Genomic DNA, 22,823 nt, shown 5'->3' on the forward strand with positions numbered 1-22,823 from the left:
AGTAGTTGATAGTATCATCTTAATGTAACAGCCAATAGATAAATAGATAAACTAAAGTTGAGGGGCATGTTGTTTGCCTGTCTGTGACCTGTTGATACAGAGCAAATCTTGGCAACCCAGTTTCTGCAGCACACACTCCTTACACACGTGACTGACAGTTGACTTGTATGGCCCTATTTTCAGCCTAGGACACTATGAAGTAAACAACCATTTAGCAAACATTTAAACATTACATCTGATTAATAGGTACAAAAATTACTATTTTATTAAACATCTCTAAGTTTTTAAGTTGATGGCAGATATTCATTTCAAGCAAAGGCAGAGGGCGTAAAAAACTTAACCCTGAACAACTCATGGAACATGTCAGAACTCATTTGGTTAATAGCAGTAATGTGGAAAACATTAATTAACACGGTCCAGGAACACTGCAACCTTCTCTCGATCCAAGCTTATTTAAAGTTAGACTGAGGTGAAGTGGAAATGTCCTTTGGCTTGACTGATCAAAGTATGAAATTCATTATGGAAATCATCATCCAGGTTATCATCAAAAACAAGCATCACTAATGCTACAGGGGTGTATTCCTGTACATGGCATGGATAATCACTAATTCTGAATGATACAAGCAGGTTTTCAACATCCAGATATTCCAGCATTTCATATCTTTACTCATTTGGATCATTTCTTTGGAAGATGCCAAGCAAACACTCACAGATGGTTTCTAGACACATGGAATTCTGATTAAATCTCTGACATACTATTAAGTACAAGTTAAATGATTTCCATGACCAAAAGCCAGCCAAGTCTGCTGTGTTTCTCCATTTGATACAGCAGCAAGTAAACTGCCACATTACCCAATGGTGGGGCTCACAAGAGTGTGTCCACATGCACACAAGTAGAGCAGCAAGGAAACATTTAAATGCTGGATTACCAATGTGGACATGGTGCATTAAGAAATGAAGATTATGCAAATGAGCTGGTTATACTACCACTACAAGTTCACTGTAGAGATGTGGAGCTCTGAAGGTTTCCTTTAAGTTTTCATCTCCTTGTGTTTCAAAGCAGATTAAATCACATCATTGAAAAAAAGGGCATATGTGAGTATTTGCACCAGTGAATGAAACTATTGTTACACTTTTACAGTTAAATAACTCAAGTACAGAAAACTAATTTCATAAGAAAAATTTACAAATGGATGATTCAGTTTGACAGAATGTATTTAGAAAAATACAGACAAATTACATTATATTCCGGCATCTGGTCAAACATTCATTTGTCTGTATTACTTCTCCAGCATTTGGACACCTACCCTGTTTTTCAAAAGATATCGTTATCACTTACAGAAAAACATTCGGCTAAACCTTGACAAAGTTACAGGCACTTAATGTGTCCATACACAGGACATGCTGTTCCTTGGCCTTGGCCTGGTGTGCTGAAGACACAGTCGCTGTAGTCAAGTCAAGTCAAGTTTATTTGTACAGCACATTTCATGTACAAAACAATTCAAAGTGCTTTATATAAAATAAAAGCATTACAGCAGGGAGTAGAAGAAACATTAAAAATACATAAAAGAATATGAAGAGAAAGAAATGAAATTATCAAAAACAAGCAACAGTGTAGATAAATTAAAAGATATCGTGCAGATTGCATGCATAGACACATGAGAAAAGAAATGTTTTTAACCTGGATTTAAAAATGTCTACATTTGGTGACAGTTTAATCTCCACTGGCAGTTTGCTCCTGGTCTTTTGGGAGAGAAAATGTTTCTGAGTTGGTAAAAAGCTGCCGTGGTGACAGTTTTGATGTGGCTGCTGAAAGTCAGATCTGAGTCTATCAACACTCCAAGGTTATAGTTTATTTTTCAGAAAAAAATCAATTATTTAACCAAGAACATGGACTTTGTTAGAGAGAAAAGAACGGGGTGAACTCCACGTCAGTCACTCAGTTGAATTTATTAGCTTTCTTAAAACCTAATCTCAAAACCTAACAAATGCAAAAATCATTTTTGAAGTTACATGGCATAGTTTTTCAAAAAGAGAAACTATTGTATGCCTCTTTGTTTGTTAGCTGAATGCTGTTCTTAACTTAACTGTGTTTACATAACTTGTTTATACAGTTACACAGTTATATAGAGTAGTGTGAGATGTACAGATTTAGATAAAATACAAAAATGTAATGATGAGACACAGTTTAACACATTCCCACATGGCAATAATGTCGCAAAATTATTTGGTAATGTAATACGCTGCCAACCAGAGACACAATAATATAAATCAAATCACTGAAAATAACAAAGTACTTGTTGAAAATGTTGATGAATGTGTTTGATGGTGATACTGTGGGCCTGATTAACCAGACTTGTGCTGGGCTGAGTTTCCCATCACACCCAGTTGCCAGAGCTTTTGCATCACAATAAATCAGTCTCATTTGCACAATCATGCAATCAGAGCCAACCGTAATTGTAGTGCATTTGGGCGTATGCTTCAGGGAGTGCGTCCTTATGTGTGTTCTACCATGAAACACTTTGTGGGTATGTATACACGGGTTAAACCAGCGGAGCAGAGAGAGCAGAGGGAGCAGAGAGCAGATGATGGATTGGTTTTTCAATTCACTGTTCAGAGTCAGGCTATCACAACACACACTCCCTTGTCACAAATCGAGGTGTAGCTCAACTATCACGCCACTTGGACCTACAAACAGACACACAGGACCAGTTTAGTAAAGTTGCTCATCTCATGCACACACAATCAAAAATAACTATGTGTAATAATTGGGTTAATAAAGTCGAAAAATAAAATTTTATTGATTACACTGCATTTCTGTTTATCTATGTATATTTAAGGTTTGAACTATGGAAGATCCTGGTTGAGTAATCACAGAATAAAGTTGCTCAATATTCACGTAACAGCTCCTTGACATACTGTTTTTTACGTTGAAAAAAAGCCATCTATATTATTAAAACGTCCATTTTTAAATATGTAAGCATATGTCACATAAAAATTCTAAATATACTATTTTCAGAACAGTTCTTGAGCAAAATGAAGATTTTTAACCGAATACATTTCGCTACTGTAAGAATAAGAACTACAAAAAAACATTAGTCGATAGACGGCGTGTCCCTTCCTGTTCCTGCTAGTCAGTGATTGGTCATATTTTTTCGTTGAGCCATCTGATTGGATATCTGGCGCTCATGCGACCAGCGTCACCCGCTGAATGCTTTCCTAGGTCCACCAGTCCAGTCCAGCAACTAGACAGTCAGTAACCGTTCGGCGAGGAGAGGAGCTGGGTCGACACTACAACTCTGTGTCAACTGTAACACATTACCCAGAACACCAATTCCCCCTCAGACATCCGGACCAGGTGAGCAATACAACTCACTTTTATCACCTGTAATTGTTATTGTTGTTGTCCTGTCTTTTGTCAGACTGTTGAATATCACCAAGTACTTTCCCAGCGTAATGTTAGCGCCTTCCTGAATGTAACCTGCCAGCTAGCAGCTTTGCTATCCAGCTAATTCTAGCTGTCAAAACAACAGAGGAGCATAATCTGCTAGCAGCGACAGAGCACTGCTTTGTTTTCTCTTTCCGAGGCATTGTTACGCACCTCAGGGCAATATTGGGCATAATTAAAGACAGGTAGGTTGATGAGGGGAGCTGTCAAAATGAACACAAACTGCTTTGAAGAGTTTTCTAGTTTCTCTCGGACGTGGCAGCTCTTGTTAGCGGACTAGCCAGTTCGCTAGCTCGGTGTAAACAAACCATCATCACAGCCTGTCGATGGGCTGCAGATGGGCTCCTATCCTCTGTCACAGCTCATGGCAGATATTATTTCAGGATATTTTTTCTATCGTTGAATGTTACGCAAAGGAGGGCTCTCTTTTACAGGTGTGCTGCGTGAAAAGTGCACGAGTTGCCGCTGTCAATTACATAAAGGTACCGTAGTCTGGCTGGAGTTTTGCTTTTCTTTGTCTGGCTTGCTCGCCAGTGTAGACTCGTGGGGACTCTGTTGAGACCATTGATTTGTTTGCCTCAGTTTGTTCTGCTGCTATTTATGTTCCCTTTAGTATAGTTGTTAGTTTTATTGTTATTATTAGCATTTGTTAGAAAAGTTCTTTTCAAATGTGATAAGTGAACCGATGGATAGTGTATCAAACAGAAGTAAGTAGCAGCTATGAAGCCTACTAGTTTAACCATTTTATAGTCCTCTTTGGGCTCAGCTCAGATCAGTGCTTCCTATTTTATTTACTTGTTTGAATTATTTGAAAGGTTAAAAAAACTTGCAGGGTTATGTATATATTGTCAAGACTTAATACAGCATGTAAGCATTTGTTGACTATTGTTGCAAAAATAATTTCCCCTTCATTGGATTAATGAAGTATTTTCTGATTCTGTTTCTTTGATTGAAGGAAGACTTTGCTAAATGTACTATTTTCACACAGTAAAGACTAATGGCTTATTAATACATTGAACTGTTGCTTCCAGGCATCAGGCAAGATTCACTACTTTGCCAAAAATGATGACATATATTGAAGGTAGAACTGCCAAAAGTGGTTTGTTAGTCATAAGTTCTCATCGGCAGGCAACATTAACAAACCTGGCAGCTGTAGTTACACATTTACCAGCAAATAACTGGTCACAAGTGAGTGTTTATTTCTTGTATAACAATAAAGAGGCAGTAGTCGATAAACTGGTAAGTATTTGTACGGACTTTTGAGGGGAAATGTCACCTGTGAGCTAATTTTCACTTTGAGGTGTGTACTGTATGTCTATCCTATGTCAGTGTTCATGTGACTTTCTAGTTTGCAGCAGAAGCATGAGGTCATCTCATAAATATTTTATGGGCTTGGTAGCTGACAGCCTGTTTGTCTTGAACCCAAACTTTAACTGTACACGCCCAGCAATTATCTCACAGGAGATAAGCCTGTGGATAGTTAGTATAATGGAGATTTGTGTTTTCCATTTCTAATCATCATCATATTTCTGTGCAGTTTGGCCTTTTGGGACTTTGCCAGTTATTTGTTCTAAGTGCAACTTATGCTTATTTGCTCTTTAACAGCGCTTGAAAGAAACCTCCTTTTCTGGCATCTGTGTATGTCTTTGTACTTGTATAACAGATATGTGCCTGATTTTTCTTTATTTTATTTTTTTCTTTAAGCAGCTGTCTCAGGTTTTATCTCCGTTAGTCATCTGAGATGTGTTTTATTGAACATATATTTCAGGTTAATCTTAACAGGAAATATGTAAATTGCCATTAAAAGATATTGTAATCATCCAAAAAAAATGCAACCCTTGCTTGAGTTGATGTGTACACCAACTATCACCAAACAAGACATAGTAATTGAGCATTATGTCAGGAAGTTCAGCTCTGTGGAGAATTTAATGCATAATGAAGTCAGTCTTTGTGCCAGACAGGAGAGCAGCTAATCTTAGCTCATAAGAATAGTACATCTGTCATAGTTGGGTTGATTGATCATAAGGAGAGTAGCTGCCCTCTCTTTCTGATATATTAGCATTAATAGATTCATTATGTAAAGATCTTAGTTTAAAGCATCTACTTTTGTCTTCCCATCATAGTGTAACCTTTATATAATAACATGCAGCACTTAACAACAACCTAAGCTAACCTTATTAAATGATTTGTAACTAAAACGTACAATTTGGCGATTTTGAAAATGATCACTTTTAAGGACACATCTTCGCTTTAATCCATCTGTTTCACATTGCACACTCAAAACAAAATGTATTTTCAATAACTTTAGGTTTGTCTTTCATCTCCTGAAACCACTTATTTTCATTTTCATATGACCTACTTTTGAATCACCACCTAATGCTTGAGAGCCACTTCACTTGGTTGCACCGTGTTCACCGGTGGAGCCAACGGTGCGCTTACCTTGTTGCGGTCCTCTTATGTGTCAGTTTTTTGTGCTTGGAGCCCGATAGGATTATTGAAATTTCCAGGACAATTTGCTGTCCTGATTGATTAAACGATGCTTTATTTTTTTATGTCGTGTCTAGTTGTGTTTTTCTAAATCGGATCATTTCATTGTTGGTTGGTTGACGCTATCCTACACAAAACTACAATTTATTTTCAGAAACTTGCTGTATTTGCGGAGTTGCATCTTAGAGAACATGTGTAAGGAAAAAAAGTGTTGTTAGCTAATGTTTGTTTCATATTAAGCCAAAGACAAACTTTCCCAACTCTCTGGGTGTTCGCTCACCTAGCGAATGACCCAGTTTCTTTTTTTCACCATCCACCATGTCTGTCAAGTGTGTATTTTTGGTAGCAAGTGCGTTGTGTACAAACTGCCAGGCAGAGAACAAGTGTGAGTGTGTGCATGTGGCTCACGTCACACTGGCTCTCTTTGTTCAGCTCTCAATCATAAGACTCAGGAACTCGCTGTTGTATCAGGACACCAAGAGACACCCACTTTGCTCATACACTTTAGATATCACATGTTAGTTTAGATGTAGAAGCCAAACCAGCCGGCACCTTGTCTTAAATGTCAAACGTCAATGTATGCAGGAAGCTAAGGGAGTTAATGCAAAAACTAGCCTCTCTTTGCGCTGACTAGTCCTTAGCTGTTGCGTTGTAGAGACGGGATCAGGGGGACATTTTGCTTTGATGGGTGTGTGTATATGTCAGACGTATTTAAGTGCTGGTCTTAGTGCAGCCTCATAGTCCTAATGAACAGTCAAAGCAATCATGTGGTCTCCAGCAGCAGGTTTAAATTACTGTACAGCTGCCCCCGCATTTAAAGGGAGGCCTTTCACCAACCCCCTACCTGAAGAGAGACACGGAAAATGTCTGAAGGGACAGAGCAAAGGTCCATTTAGATACAGTGGAGCACCTAAGCATAGTAGTAAGTAGAATTAGAAAAGTGATTTCAATTTTCCTCCTTTTCCCCTCTTCCTCTTCAATGTAGAGGCTGACAAATTTACAGGCTTAATCACTTTGTCACGTTAATACAAGTTCACCTTCATAAGTTAGGTCAGGAGCTAAATATGGAACAAATTTTATGAGGCAAGACTCTTGACTCTTGACCTTGACTTTCAAGGCATACATCTTTATTTTTTGATCAGTCTGGTATAAGCAGAGCATGCAAAGAGACCAAGATGGCACAGTGGCTGGGTTTCACCGTTTTATTCAAAGGGGATCGTTCAAAATGTGTTGTCACTTTAAGTTTTTATCTCACTGGGTTTATGGTGTTTGGGCTGATAGCAGGAAATTTAACTCTTTGTCAAAGGTTGAAGTATCTGTGCTGTTTGCGTTTCTGTTGGACATTGATCTCAGAAAACTGATGTCACACCAATTTGAAAAGATAAATCTCATGTAAAAAGTAGTACTCAGCATACATATGTCTTAACATATATATATATATATATATATATATATATATGTACTGCACAGCCAAACTTTTAGGTGAATTCTGACAAGCAAGGCCTGTGCAACCTGTTTTTACGCCCTTGATTGCAACTGTGTTGAATGTCACCTGAAAACCGAGCTTCATGCTGACACAGCGAACATGGATGCATCGTTTGATCCATTACTTTGTTTCAGAAACTACCTGAGATGTATGCCCTGTCTTTCCATATAATGGGGGGGAAGAAACGTGTAGTGCAGTCGCCGTGCGAGAGGGACATTCAGTGAAATGTATGTGCTGCTTCCTGATGCAACAGTTTGTTTTGGTGACTCTGTATCAGAGGGAGAGAGTAACGACATAGCAGGCTGACAGGCTGCGGGCCATATCTGACAAAGTGACTCACACAGCGAGCGCACATGCTCGACAGCCACCACTGAAAAGCCAGTGGCAAACGCTGACAAAGATGGAGCTGGGGTGCTGGATAGACTTCCTACATGTGTCAAAGCTTTCTTCAGTTCAAGTTATTTTGCCCCCTTTTTTTTTTTTGTGTTGTTAAAAAGACAATGCAACAATAATACGGTTAACTCGTAATTCTAGTCCACGTGGTATAACATTTTCAAGCCTTCTGAGATCTTTCTCGACCTGAGTTGGAGGAAAAGTGTCTGTAGTTTGACACAGTAACCGCTCCGTCTGCGTGTTTGAGGACAGCTTTCATATTTGGGGTAGATAGAGCAACCGTGCGGTGCTTTTGTTGTGGAGTGTGACCTTTGACCTACATTTGCTTCCTCGTAAATAAAAGCAAAGAAGAAGCTGCTTACCTTCAAACACTTTCTGACCTACATATTAGTCCTGTTACGCAACACCTACAAATTCTTGCACTTCTCTGACATTGTTCACAATCCGACAACCATGAGTCATGTTTTCTGCCCTCCTTTAATGTACTTTTTCTCCTTTTTTTGCGGAAGTTATGCTTTCACCTACTTTCTGTCCATTGCCTTTATCAGCGTTTAGCTTCCTCTTAAAATACAAAGCCTCTTCATCTATCCAATGCACCAAACAGCCTCTTTTCCACATGATTTGTACATAAACCTTTGATAAAAAATGGGCCTTCCTTACATGTTCTTAAGAGCAAGAAATAGGTACTTCCACTTCCTCTTTTATTCCACTTCCATGTTCCACAGCTGCCGCCTGTGCGCCACTTGCTCTTTTCCTCGAGGAGAAAAAGCTGTAAGAACAAATCAATTCCCATTGATGCTTCTGTTCAGCTTTCAGTGGTTCTTGTTTTCTTTCTGTCCGTGTCTTTCTCCCCCCCTTCCTTTCATCTGAACTCGCCCGAGTTTGTCTGTTGGTTTCCAGGATTGATTTGTGGAGTCAGTTCTTCTCTACTCAACACTGTTTTGACAGGATTTCACCTTTCTCTTATCTAGTTGGATTTGCACACATAGTCAGGTCTTTGGATTCACTTTAGAAAGAAATTGAATGACAGAAAGCAACAAGAGACTGCAGATATGAGAGCAACATAGAGGGCAGTGATCTGGTGATGAGAAAGATTGATTTTATTTATTTTTTTTGAGTGGTTAGTCGCAGATTTGATGCCTTTCAAATGTGATCAGTGGTGTTCATGATCCTCCTTCCAAAGAGCAGAGCCTCTATCTCTTAACCTACTAATAAACACCTCTTGGTAACAGCTTTATTTGTATTCCTGACAGAAAATGAGCAGCGACATGCAGCCCAGAGAAGATATGCTTATTGACAATACACTGAAAATAAACACGGTTAGTTCAAAGTCCAAGCTGGAGACTTTTTCCCCATTTTCACTTCTACAGCAATTTTGAGACAAATACAGACGTGGCCGATCAATATATGTAACTCCGGTAGCTTTCCTTGTAATTTTAAACCGATCACTCTTAAAAAGCCATCTATATCCTTTTAATCTGAGCAAATAAGTTCATTTGGATCAAAGTTTATTGAGGATTATTAAGGTTCAGTTTCAGCCCTGCACACTAATGTGCACTTAGAATATAGTAGATATTGACCTGTGGGTCAAATCACTCATCGTTCTTAGTTTGGTGTTTTCTGAGCTTCTTTAAGTTCCATGAAAGCAGACAGGATGATAAACTCGACCGTGTTTGTTTAACAGAAGTCGCTCTGGGACTCCCGACGGGGAAAAACGACAGCATGTATGTAGTTCGTTTATGAGCTGTTGTGATCATGGTTACGCTGCATGAAACAACGTAATGAGTCATCGTGCATCCTGTTGTGGACGGTATGCGTCAGCTGTTATCCCACAAGTGAAACAAGTCAGTTTGAACCATGGGAATAGACGGGAATAAATCGAAATAAATCGATAAAAGTGATTTTCCTAGTACATTAACCTTTATTAGCCCAAACGGCTCTTTTGCTGTATCTTTCACATATCGATGTTAATTATTTTTTAATGTTACCACTTGGCTTGTATGCAGCTCTGTAATTCACGTGTGTGTGTATGTGTGTATATGTATATATATATATATATATATATATATATATATATATATATATATATATATATGGAGAGAGAGAGATATGTAGCTTTTATGATCCTGTTGAGTTTTCTCTCTATAGTCTGGAACTCTCTTAATGTTTACAGCTCTCAGCTCCCTAATGATGTTCCGCTCTCACAAGTACAACTTTAGTGTTTAAGTTCCCTCTGCCTCCCTTTTTGCAGAGGCATGCAGAAACCCCCCCCCCTCAGCTTTTGTTAAATTGTCAGATGAGCTGTTTGTTCTCGTGAAGCAATCAGGTCACAAGAGACTATTATCTTGGGAAGTCACTGTGGCTGCAAAAATACCCATCAAAAGTTGTTTATTCCATAGGTAGTCAGAAGCCTGAAAGAGCGGAGAAGGGGGAAAGACTGAGCACACGAGCAGATTTTATTTTATTTTATTTTAATTAGAGATTATGCTCACATATACTGTTGTGTTTGCTTTTCCCCCTCGAGTCTATAACCCCTCTGTGTTATATGTAGTGGAACACAGAGGTTTAAATAAAGTTCAGTGCTCGCCTTGGGGACAGGATGACATTGACTCGCCCCCTCTGGAGCACATTTGTATGTCTGTTTTTAAAAGAGAAGGAGGAGAGGCGAACATAAAGAGTGCCGTGTTGTCCTAGCTTTGGAAACATGGACCAAACATGCACGTGTAAAGGCTGAATGTTTGCTCAGGCATTCTGTTTTAGTAGACCTATTTGTGGTGGTCATATTTCAACATTTAGCTTTGAGGTATGATGTATTTATTTCTGGATTTTAACAAGGTGATATTACATTTTGGAATGATGGTAGCTTCTTGCACTTTGGTCTCAAACCACCACCTTTCAGCCCAAACTGTACTGAAACTGTGCGTCAAAACAATTTCTCAACAGCGAAATTCACTTCCTGTGTGTGAATATCTTGTTCCTGTCCTTGACACATACTGTCGCTAAGCAACTCACCATGACAGCAAGTTGGTAGTTTCTAATTGGCTGCGACTGGTATTAGATGCAGTATTTTAAGACCTTGATACCATCAGCGACTTTTTGGAGTGAGTCTTTTGTTTCTAGCATTCAAAGCAGAGCGACTTCAAATGAATGGACATCAGGGATGTATCTGAGAGATCTGTGTTTCTATCGACTATATTCCATGTCTTGGTGGTTAAAGTCAATCACCATGAGGCTGGGATCTATCTCTTATCGAGGCTTATTAACATTTATTGTGGATATCTTTGGTTTTATCTTTCATTCATTGGGAAACAGCAACTGAGCAATTTTAGCTTCATGATTAAACAACTGAGACTAACTTTCTTTCTTTTCCTTGTCTTTCTCAGTTATCTCCCCCCCGGATTGCAGTCCCTCTCCAGCGTGGTCCCATAATATCCCGAGTCAAACTGTCTGTCCTGTAAATCACATCAACTGGAATCCAGGTTCGGCCTCCATTTTATATTTTCCTTCTTCCACAGCTATATAATTCAATTATACCTTTTAAAATGCTAAATTGCCAACCATGTCTGTTATTTTTGTCTGATCAGGTGTGGTCATAGTTGGTGTCTGCAGCCACAAGTCTTCTGTCCGGTCCCAGCGGAGTTCCTTTCGGTTTTCAGTGGAGGACAGTCCAGCATTTCAAGCTGGACGGAGGAGAGACGAGTGGGGCCGATGGCCCGGCCTTTGTGCTGCGACACAGAACGTCGAATCTCATAGAAAACGCCACAAATTGCACACCTGCTGATCCCATGAGTCCACGGGATAAAGGAGACACACCCACCTCAGGTTCCTCAACCAGTCACCTCAGCACCGCAGAGTGCCCCTCACACAATGGGGTGAGTACCTGACAGTGACGCGCACACGCTGTCGTGTGGTTGCTTCAGAGCCAAGTGGCGCAGTGTGGGCTTAGTAGGCCACACAGTAAAAGTATCCCTCCAAAACACACGTTCTCACGTTAATAATGTAAAAGGTGTTGCTCGCGGGGGTGTAACTGATGCTGACCAGTCTGGTGGCTTTGATGACTGGACTTCTTTACCCAAAACTGAAATCTGTATCAGTACATTTTTAAATTTTTCATCAAAGCTGTGAGTGAGCTGCTTATGCTGAACATCACACACAGACACACTTATGCTCTTGTGTAGATAAGCTAAGTAGATGTGAGTGATCATCTACTTACAAACAAACGCATACATTAAAAGCACTCGTTACTTTTTCCTGTTAATCACTTCATCACAAAGGATTGGCTTGCCTCATGCAGACATCCTTTAAAGAGCTGTATATGGAACTCTTAATGACTTAACTTTCAGATTTATGGTCAGTTTTGGTACAGCATGGTTATTTCTCAGATGGTTTCATCCTTTAGCAATTTGAAATGAAAACTTTCAGTAGAGTTCCTAATACATGGTGCTTTATCTCAAGCTTTGGTCACGAGTCTGTTTCCCAAGGATTTCAGCCTCGTCCACCTCCTCTTATTGACAACCTCACCATCTTCAGGATGACTCACTCTGTGCGATAGTAATTAGCGCTGCATTTTGATGGAGTTGTCTCCTCTTCTGCATGTGGCTCAGTTGTAGTTCCACTCCAAGTCTAAAATTATGTAGCTTTGAAATGTATTTAAGGTTCACAATTCCAGAGAAAGGCACGTAACGTCGATAAACGGGACATTTTCCTGGAAGGAAAGTAAACACTTTACCAGAAATCTCTGATAGCGTCTCATGAACGCAGCCTGTCGAATTGATCAAACAAATGTGCCAGACACTCTCCCTCCGAGGCATCGCTTGTGTTCTTTTTCAGACGTGTGCATACGGTCAAAGCTGCCGTCCTATTGTTCGGTGTGAGAGGCAGTCTGCAGAGAACCGTTGAGCTGAAACACAATAGTGGTTCTTTGTCTGCTTGTGTGTGTACGTGACGTGTGTATGTTTGCTTTCAGCATTTTTTACCTGATGTAACACAACACGGATACCTGAGCAGGCGTTCGAGGCCTAATGCCCCAGCCGGCAAGGGCAGGCTGTGTTAACACCCCACAGGCTGCCGTTTGAATCTTACAACATTTTGTGGTCTGAATTTCTTCAATATTTGTGTAGGCGTTTGTGTGCTTGCGGTATAGAGTTGGTATCACACGTCCTGTTTACCATCAAATTTGATTGGTTACTTCTTTACTACTTTGAATTCCCCCCACTGGGGGATGAATAAAGTATTTTTCTATTTCTATTTCTATCTTTTACTTTGCCAGTTTGTCTGTTTAGGTATAGATTTGTTATGAATGCATCCTCCTGGTCTTTCCTCATTAGTTTCAGAGAATGATTGTATGTTGCATTAGCCCATTACCTTTTAGTATTAAGTATTTATTGTAGGTTTTTCACAAAGACAATTAATATTCTAAAAGCTGTATCCAACAGAGCCAAACGGCCAATATCTTAACAATAATCAAAGAGTTTTTTCACAGGTAATTTAATTAAATTCTGGTTAAACAGAGATTTGGTGTCGTCAGCTCCAGGGTGAGTGAAGTTCTGTTAAAACTTTCTTCTGTGGAGAGTTTTGCGAGTAGTGTAAACGCAACCGAAAACATATGCAGACACACACACGAACAAGGTAGATTCCAACACCAGCTTCAGCAGTAAACAGGAAGCAATAACCAGTGCACAGGATTTGGTTCTAATCATCCTTTGCATTATCTGTTTTTGAGATAAAGGTTTTTATTTCTCTCATGCATCTTGATTCAATGTGACATCGACAGTCTTTTGAATCATTATGCATTAAATCCTTGAGCATTGAGGGGTTTAAATCCTTAGCATGCTGACTTCTTCATACCTCATTGATGCCAGCAAGGTAGTTCTTGGCTCAACTTTACCAACTTTATTTCCAAGGTGTGTAGAAAAAAGTCAAATCTCCAGACAAACGAAAGACACTGGAAGATAAAAACCTCTTTACAAGTGACTAAGATCACGTCATGCATTTTATTTTTAGAAATATTTCACCCAGCTTTGTAGGTGACAAAGTGTACCCAGTCTGACATCCATTCTGCATCTGATGAGGCAAGACAAAAAAAACAACTTTTAAGTGCCTTTAAGAAATAAAACCCTTTGATTTAAGCCCGCCAGCTGTGATCAGATGATGAAAGTCACTTTGTTCCCGTGTTAATTCTGATTTTCCAAATTTCGATTGTGTTTCACAAGCATCCTACTTGTGTGAATCACATGATGTGCAGAGGTTATGGTGTACAAGGGTGAGCTCTTTCCTCTCTTGGCCCGTTACACGTTCAGATTCCCCTGTCATAGGTCCACAGAGCTGTCTTCCTGTTGGCTGGCAACTGTTTCCTGGATCCCGCCCACAGCTGACTTTGTTTACCGTGAAATGAAACTTCTCTGAGGCTTATTCTGAAATATTCCCGCTCATTCGCTTCCTTCCCGGGTTTAAAAGGGAGTAGAAACCTCATAGAACACATGTGAGACGGTATGTGTGCATGTGGCCAGCCATTAGTCATTTAAAAGTACTCGGCTAAAACTACATTCAGAATAGTTAATGAGTCTGAAGGGAGCTAGATGTATGTTTTTGTTTTTTTCTTTTTTTTTGTGGTCAAGGAGGAGTCTTGTCCTCAGGGAGTTTTAAGAAAAACTGCCTCATTTAATCTTGAGTAGAGAGGGGTCTCCAGAGATCTCCTCTCGTGCACATGTCTGTATATCATCCGGGACTTGCTTCTTCACTCATGCCTTTGTGAAAAGTCATGAAAGCCTCGAGCTGCCATACTTATCATCCAAATATCCTGCACCGTATTCCAGCTACTGTTGAATCCAGAATAATTTGCACAATCAAACCTTCGTGTCAGCTACTAAACAAAAGGAGTGAAACTTGACATTCTTGCACTCTTGCCAAGATTTAAGTAAATTAAACATCCGACCTTAAGAGTTTTGTAAATTTGCCTTAAATGGATGCTTTATCAGCCTCCAAAAGATGAGGCTGATGATTAAAAATGCCAAATTACTGAGTTGCCTAACTATGTTGTTGAATGTTTGGGTGTGTCTGCTGCTTTATCAGACTGGAGCCACATGTACGCACACACAGCCATAACAACAGATACACAAAAAACACCGCTTATGGAGAGCAGAGCTGCAATGATTGCCTAACCTTTCAGCTGATACAGAAAATTATTATTCTGACCTTCATCAGTGACGTTAGTCTTCGATAAAGACCTTTACGGTGATCAGATTCCTCCAAATGTTCCCTGAAGCCAAATGTTTTCTAAAGTGCCCCCTCTTTTAACAGGCACAACGTGTTTGTGAATCACTTGTCTTTTGAGGTTGATGTCGTTTGCCTCGGCGTGTTCACATATTTCCTGTCGAACCTGAAGTCAGGGCAGCTGGCAATTCCTTGCTCTCATTGGTCAGCTTCGCTGGCCTGATCAGGCGCCTCCTTCCCCCCCTTATAATTAAAAAAACTCCAGGATGCAAAGTTAGTACACTTCCCCGGAGAGCGGGATGAGTCATCAACGTTTTTGATCATTTTCCAGATAAGACTGTTCCTATTTTTCTTTGGATGTGTCAGATGAGCAGCCACCCTGCCTGCACTGAGACCCAGGCTGGTTTAATCATACATGATGATATAGTGAGCCCTTTCAGCCAGGGATGGACATTTCCAAGAGGGATGGGATCATATCTTTGGCTGCACACACACAGACACACTTCCATAAAGGGCGAAATATGACTCCACTACCTTTGCCCTAATGACTTGTTGGAGACTGGACGGCTGAGGTTGAGTCATGTGTTTCAGGCATACCGCTGTTTGTCTGCCTATATGTGAGCTCAACAATGTTTGAGGGAGAGCCCAAATAGTTCTTCTCCTGTCTAAATATTCTTTACAAGTAATTTGATCTGATTACAGCAGCTTCACCAGGGCAGAAAACATACAGATCCTCTGAATCACCTGCTGCTAAACATCAGCACAGTGGCTTTCACAGTCTGGATTTAGTTTCGTGCCACTGAACTGATGTTTCACAGGAGACAGGGTTTCTTTTCTCAAGCGTTTTGTTTTCAGTATGTCAATTTTTCCGCAGGCTTCCTCTTTTCAGTCCACCCTTGTTGCCACTTTTGGCATAAACGGAACCAAAAATGCAACACAATCATTGAGTAAGAGATTACAGAGGAAAATCGCACTATGACAAAGTGAACCAACAGTTTTTATCATGTCTAATATCACCTGAAAGACGTTACTCTCCAAAACTTTCCACAAACTGGATTTGACATTTGGATGTCCCCTTCTGTGGACACTTCATGCTTCTACGTGGCTGTATATCCCCTTTAAACTGCTCTTTTCATCCCTGATTAAGATTATTTTCATTATGTTTCCATTTGTTTTTCTGCTTCCCAAAGTCCAGGGAGACGTCTCTCATGTGGAATACCTGAGGTTTTACAGTCACTCGCCTTCAGCTGTGTGTGTGTGTTTGTCCCCTTTCGTACACCGTAGCTCTCTGATATTAGTTGGGTTTAGTGGGCAAAACAAGCGTAGACCAGAAGAGCCGAAAGATGAATTTCCCCATCATGGTTCACACAAACGGGAACCGTGCTTTTGCCCTTTTTTTTTTTTTTTTTTTGCTTTTGTCAAATGGGTTAGTCATGCATATCTGTGTGTGTGTGTGTGTGTATATATATATATACAGGATTGCAAAAGTACCCCACCACCACCTTTTTTCCTCTTTTGTTGCCGTACAATCTAAAATTAAATCGATATTAGGGAGGCACAATGTTCCAGCAAAAAAATATGCAAAATATTTGTTATTTTCAAGCAAACAAGGAATGATTCCTCCTTGTTCTTCCCTCCCAAAGTCAGTATCTGGTTTAGCTGCCTTTTGCTGCACTTAAAGCTGAAAGTCTCTTAGGATATGTCACTATGACCCATCCAGTCACTGGGATTTTTGCCCTTTCTTCAAAGCAAACCTGCCCTAGCTCCTTCAAGTTGGATTGGTTCCTCTGGTGTACAACAAGGCTTAAGTCATGCCACAGATTCTGAATAAGATTGAAGTCTGGGCTTCTCTGGACTGGGTCATTCCAACACTTTAAATGTTTCCCCTTAAACCACTTGAGCGTTGTTTTTGGCAGAACGCTTATGGACACGGTCCTGCTGGATGGTGAACCTCTGTCCCTTTAGGGGTGATGAGAGGTGTCGGGATTGGAGTAAAGCGTAAACCGTCTTGATTATGTCACCAGCTGTGGCATCTATTAGATTTGAATGTGCTTGTTTCTCCTTTCAGAGTGTCCCAGAGTGCGATAAGGAGAGAAGGACAAATGAAGAGGACAACAGGGGAAGCGAAGGAGATGAGAAAGAGCATGAACAGGATGAAAGAAGCAGCGATGAAGGTTTCATGGGAATGACTCCACTGCTGCAAGCCCATCATGCCATGGAGAGAATGGAGGAGTTTGTACACAAGGTACACAGCAAAGTTTCCCCTCAGTCCTTCCTATCTGTGTAAATGTTTATGGTGGCTTTATCTCCTTAACCTTTACAGCTCACTGAATTAGTTTGGACAGAGGTGTTTTTATAATAACTTTCAATAAAGCCACGTAGTAAAAGAAAGCAATAAAAACACTGAAACAAATATGATCTTCAGTGCACAATTACTCAAGTTGTACTTGATTGCTTTAACATAAATCTGGACAAGAGCAAACTGGAAGATGTCCAAAAGAGAAGGGTGGGTTGCAGAATTCAACCAGTCAATGTGTTTACTGTGTAACTAGCTCCAGAGTGCAAGGTGAATAAAGGTTGCAGATTACTACTGCATATCGTTAGGGTTTAGATAAATCTCACAACAGTTGATATACTGTGGAAGGTTTGATGTTATTTTGAATGAAAACAAGCAAGTTGGCAGACATTAAGAGTCGGTGTGTCTGCTCTCACACACACACACACACACACACACACACACACATACACATACCGAGAGTCTTCTGAAGCTGCAAGCAGCAGGTAGTAAATTAGTGGAATTAATCACTGGATGGAAACTCAGAGGGTTTTCTCTCCCCTCTGTGTCATCCATGTTTGCCATATCGAGCTTCACTTAATTTATTTACATCGCTTGACCTCGATACTGTTCATCTGACGCCTACACACACTCATGATCATGCAGTGTACTCTACACAAACACTATATTTAGGTCATTCAATAAACAGCCAGTGGCTTCTCATAAAAGAACGTTAAATTTCATAGAAGTCATTTTCCCGTGAACGTTTTCATCGTTGCATTGGCCTTTGGGTCCTTATGCCAAACTTAATTGATGTTCTATATCCTTCGTTAACCAATCAGATGTGGGAAGGTCGGTGGCGTGTCATACCTCACGACGTGCTCCCGGATTGGCTGAAGGATAACGACTTCCTGCTTCACGGCCACAGGCCACCAATGCCTTCGTTTCGCGCCTGCTTCAAGAGCATCTTTAGAATCCACACAGAGACAGGAAACATTTGGACACACCTGCTAGGTAGGACACCAACACGGTCACCGACACGTCCATACCTCTCATTTAAACAACCAGTCTCTGCAAGAGGGGACAACACATGAAATAAATGGCATTGTACAAGCGCTCAGTCACACACTAGTTAGGACTGAAATTTAAGTTGATTCTGCAAACTTTGACTTGCATCTCATTAAAAAAGAAATCAGTTCTTGTTTTGCACACCTTCTGGAAGCCAAATGAGCTCTTTCTCCCACCTAGTGGTGTGGCACAGATGGTGCACTTGAATGTACTGTGGTTTGTGTGAGGTATTTGGAATACCACATTTATAAAACATAGAACTTTACGGATCCTACTACAGTACCACATAACTTTAGATTTTCTTTTAAACTAGAGTGCTACAGCAACAGGTGGAGGCAAACTCACAAGTCTTTGGGAAAAACATATAGACAACATGTCTGCACGTGTTTATATCGCCCACATCACTCTCATTCTGCTGTCTTGTCTCTCCCTCTGTCGCTCTTCTTCGTCTCTCTACAGGCTGTTTGTTTTTCCTCTGTCTGGGTCTCATGTACATGTTCAGGCCCAACATGTCTTTCGTGGCTCCTGTCCAGGAGAAGGTGGTAATTGGGATGTTTTTCCTCGGAGCCATCCTCTGCCTCTCTTTCTCCTGGCTCTTCCACACAGTCTACTGCCACTCGGAGGGCGTGTCAAGAGTCTTTTCCAAGTAAGAGGCACATGCTTTAAAGGTTCTAAAGTAGAAAAAGAATTACGAAATGTCATTCCCGCTGAGAGTCTTAAGTCAGAAGTTAACAGTGTTGTGTTCTGTTCTGTTCAGGTTGGACTACAGCGGGATTGCCTTTCTGATCATGGGCTCCTTCGTCCCCTGGTTGTACTACTCCTTCTACTGCTCCCCTCAGCCCTGCTTCATCTACCTTATAGTGGTGTGTGTTCTGGGACTGGCTGCCATCACTGTCTCCCAGTGCGACTTCTTTGCCACTCCGCAGTATAGAGGAGTCAGAGCAGGTAAAGTGGGAAAAAGTGACCTTTTTTTCTTTCTTTTTTGAATTACATGTAGTAATTGGTATTTGAATCTGTGAAGGAGTCTGATTACTCTCATTCACTGCTCATCAGCATCATTTCCCAACACAACAGGCAGATGTTTACGCTGTACACATCATGCTGTGATAAATTAGTTTACTGAGAAGCCTCTCCTCTTTTAATCACGTGGGAAGAGAGTTTTTCTCTCCCACTGAATAAACTGCTGCTCTACTGGCTGAAAGGCCTTGTTGGCAGTCCAGCCTCTTTTCCTCCATTACTTGTCAAGAGCTCCATGAAACATATTTGCATAATGCCTGCCTGGTGGCTAGCTTGACAGGCCTCAAGGGATAATCAGATGTGTTCCACTGCAACTTTTTAACAGCGAGCCGACCAGTCAGAGCCGACAAGGCATTTACGTGAGCAGGGTTTTAATGGGGAAGGAGCTAAAGCTAAATGTTTGAGACCGAAAGCGAGAAGAGGTGCTGTAGAAAGGTACTTGGTGAGAAATATTGTGTTTTTTGGGCATTGAAACATTCCCGAAGACCTCCAAAATACACCTATGAACTTGAAAAAGAGCATAATTTGGGCTCCATAAAGCAGTTGTATTGATGTATATATTCTCTCTGTGCTCAGGTGTTTTTGTGGGTCTGGGTCTGAGCGGCGTTGTTCCCACCTTGCACTTTGTCATCAGCGAGGGTCTGATCAAAGCAACCACCATGGGACAGATGGGCTGGCTGCTCCTCATGGCGACACTCTACATCACCGGCGCCTGTCTGTACGCCGCTCGCATCCCCGAGAGGTTCTTCCCTGGAAAGTGTGACATCTGGGTGAGTGCCTGTGCATGGATTAGATGGCTGTCTTTTTATCCACATGTTGCGTGTTTTCTTTGCAACACACAGCTGAAATGCTTATATTCTGCCTCTCTGTTTGTACCTCAGTTCCACTCCCACCAGTTGTTCCACATCTTGGTAGTCGCCGGGGCTTTTGTTCATTTTCACGGTGTTTCCAACCTGCAGGAGTTTCGGTACACGGCGGGAGCCGGCTGCGCTGAAGACGGCACTCTTTAACGCACACACCGACTCACCCATTTACTGACACACTTTACAGGGAGGCCCTGGCTGGAGAATATGCACAGAATCACACGCTCCTCAGACAGAAATGCACACATGCTCACACCCTCACAACTGAAGACCGAAGTGGCTTGTACTGCTGTGTGTTTGTGTGTGCACACACAGGACGACCTCCAGGGGTTACTATTAAAACCGAGTGTCTCTCTGTCACCTTTTTTGGCTTCGTTGCTTTGGGCTGTAAAAGAATTTCCGAGGCAACGTGTTTTCTAAACCAGTTTTTGAGACTCTACTTTTGTCCGAGAGGGGACGTGACTTTCAACTTCGGTAAATCTACGCTCTACTCTTTAGGATTAACTATCTGCTTTCAAACGGAAGCATAATTGTGATTTTTAAAAAGGAAAAAAAAATAACGTTTTGGGTTTTTTTTCAGAATGCTGTTTTCAGATGTGCGGAAAATGTCTTTGGAGTTCTTCCTCAATTGTGATGGTTTGCAATGGGAAATGCTGGGAAACGGGGAGGGGTGTAATAGTCACTTTTAAAAGTTCCAAGAAAAAAAAAAATCTTTTTCATGTAAATAAGATTTCTAAATTTTGGGTTATAGATTTGTATTAAATGGCTTTTAAAAAAAAAATGCAAAAAAAGATAAATAATGAGAAGAATAAATAAACTGATGATAAATCATTCGAAGAGGATGAGAGATGTTATATCTATAATTATCCTAGCAGCGATAAAGTGGAGGAAAAAGGTTGATCTTAGGTGGAAATATAGGGCACAACACGTGAATCTTATCCAGCAGCCACTTTAAAAACCTGCTGATATTTTACAACACATGTTGGTGGGAAGCCTCAGTGGAGATTAAGGTCACCTCTCTGGTCTTAAAGAAAACCCCATCAAATATAGTCGGAGGCAACACAAAGACTGTCCTGCCTTCTCTTTCGCAGTCTGCGCAGATCTTAAATAAAACCTGGAACTTCACAGATAATTACTGAACCAAAAAAAAAAAAAAACTGAATTGGAAATATGAGATTGAAAAGAGTCATCTTGGTATGTAGCGGTTTTCCTTGTCCTCTTATTGTAAATTGTCTATATCTAGATAAAGCTTATTTCTATTCCACCAGTATAAGTTTATTTTTTCTATGACACATCCTCAAATGATTTATTAAAACATCTAGCATAGCTAAGATATTTTTTTATAAACAAGGCCCCGGTCATATCTATTATTTATCTATAATTTAGGTAAAACTGCAGCGATACTTTAATACAGATGCAGCTGATTTCAGGCCTCCTCCTGTATGACTCTGAATAAGATTCACCTCCACACAGGACAAGGATCATCAGTCTATGAAATGTTTTTTGTTCTTTTTGATTGATTTTTGTTATTATTTATCAACTGCTATTATCATTGTATTGCAAGCTTTAATTTCACTTCTTTCCCCTATTTTTTTTTTTTTTTTTATTGGGTCTTATTACAAAGATTTCATCAGGTGAGATGGGGTGAAGGCAGAGGGTTTCTCTCTTGTAACGCATACAGAAAAAGTACATGACATTTCTTCAAAATATCCGACAATGTCCTTTTTATAAAGTTACAAACTTCTTCCTCAAGGGCTCGTGAATTGTCTCAGAAATTGAGACGTCACTTGGTGATCGATACAAGCTGAACCTTTTTTAATTGACTTTTTCTGGCAATACCAAAATCTTACACCTGCACAGTGAAAACACTTAAATATGTCATAATCTGAGCTTATCATGATTCGCCTTTCTCTACAATTGTTTTGAGTTTTGGTTCGCAATTTCCTAAATGGCGAGTCAATCGATCTGCATCTTTTCTTTGCATCATGTATTTCTTAGAAAAATAAATATATATTATTTTCTTTGATTTTTCTTCTCTTTATCTCTTTTGGTTTCTGTTTTATCTAGTTTCTTTTAATTTATTTCTCTTTCAGAGTACATAGTGTCTTGAAGCACATGGTTCATTCTGTTGGGAGTGTTTTTGATTGCAATAGACCTTTATATCTGCTGTATTGTTCTAATAAAATGTTTTTTTTGAAGCCATCTCAAGTCTTAATGTGGTTAGTGAGCGCGCCAACAGAGCTTCTTCTTCTTCTGGGTTATTTAAGATATGTTATTAAAGGCAAAATTGTGTTTTTGTAGCCGAATGCATACAGACTTACTGTTTTAATGGAAGTCTAGCTTGTATTTGACAAGTGTCTTGAAATGAGAAGCAATGAAAACAGGACAGAAAAAGAAATCTAAAGAATGTAAAAGTATCTCAAATGAGAATCGGAAAATCGGAACATTTTCAATGCGGAGGTGAAAAATCTGCCAAAAATAAATAAGTTAATACACAACATAGCATTTATGGCGGCCGCTGGTTTCCTTTTATTTCCTTTTTGCCACCTCTGATTGTTGATGTTGACTCTGCTG

At 40.2% G+C, this 22,823-nt stretch overlaps 1 protein-coding gene across 1 annotated transcript; it reads left to right on the forward strand.

The window, feature by feature from the left end:
• The first annotated feature begins 3,212 nt into the window (after window positions 1-3,212).
• Window positions 3,213-22,443, forward strand: adipor2 (adiponectin receptor 2). Its single transcript, XM_072377930.1, has 9 exons — window positions 3,213-3,358; window positions 11,198-11,293; window positions 11,399-11,686; window positions 17,095-17,271; window positions 18,144-18,315; window positions 18,829-19,015; window positions 19,127-19,314; window positions 19,963-20,156; window positions 20,268-22,443. The coding sequence occupies exons 3-9, from the start codon at window positions 11,600-11,602 to the stop codon at window positions 20,394-20,396; spliced, it is 1,134 nt and encodes a 377-aa protein (XP_072234031.1). The 5' UTR covers window positions 3,213-3,358; window positions 11,198-11,293; window positions 11,399-11,599; the 3' UTR covers window positions 20,397-22,443.
• Window positions 22,444-22,823: the final 380 nt, after the last annotated feature.

Source organism: Leuresthes tenuis, unplaced genomic scaffold (genome assembly GCF_036924035.1).
Source record: "Leuresthes tenuis unplaced genomic scaffold, fLeuTen1.0.hap1 SCAF_23, whole genome shotgun sequence".
NCBI classification, from domain to species: Eukaryota; Metazoa; Chordata; class Actinopteri; order Atheriniformes; family Atherinopsidae; genus Leuresthes; species Leuresthes tenuis.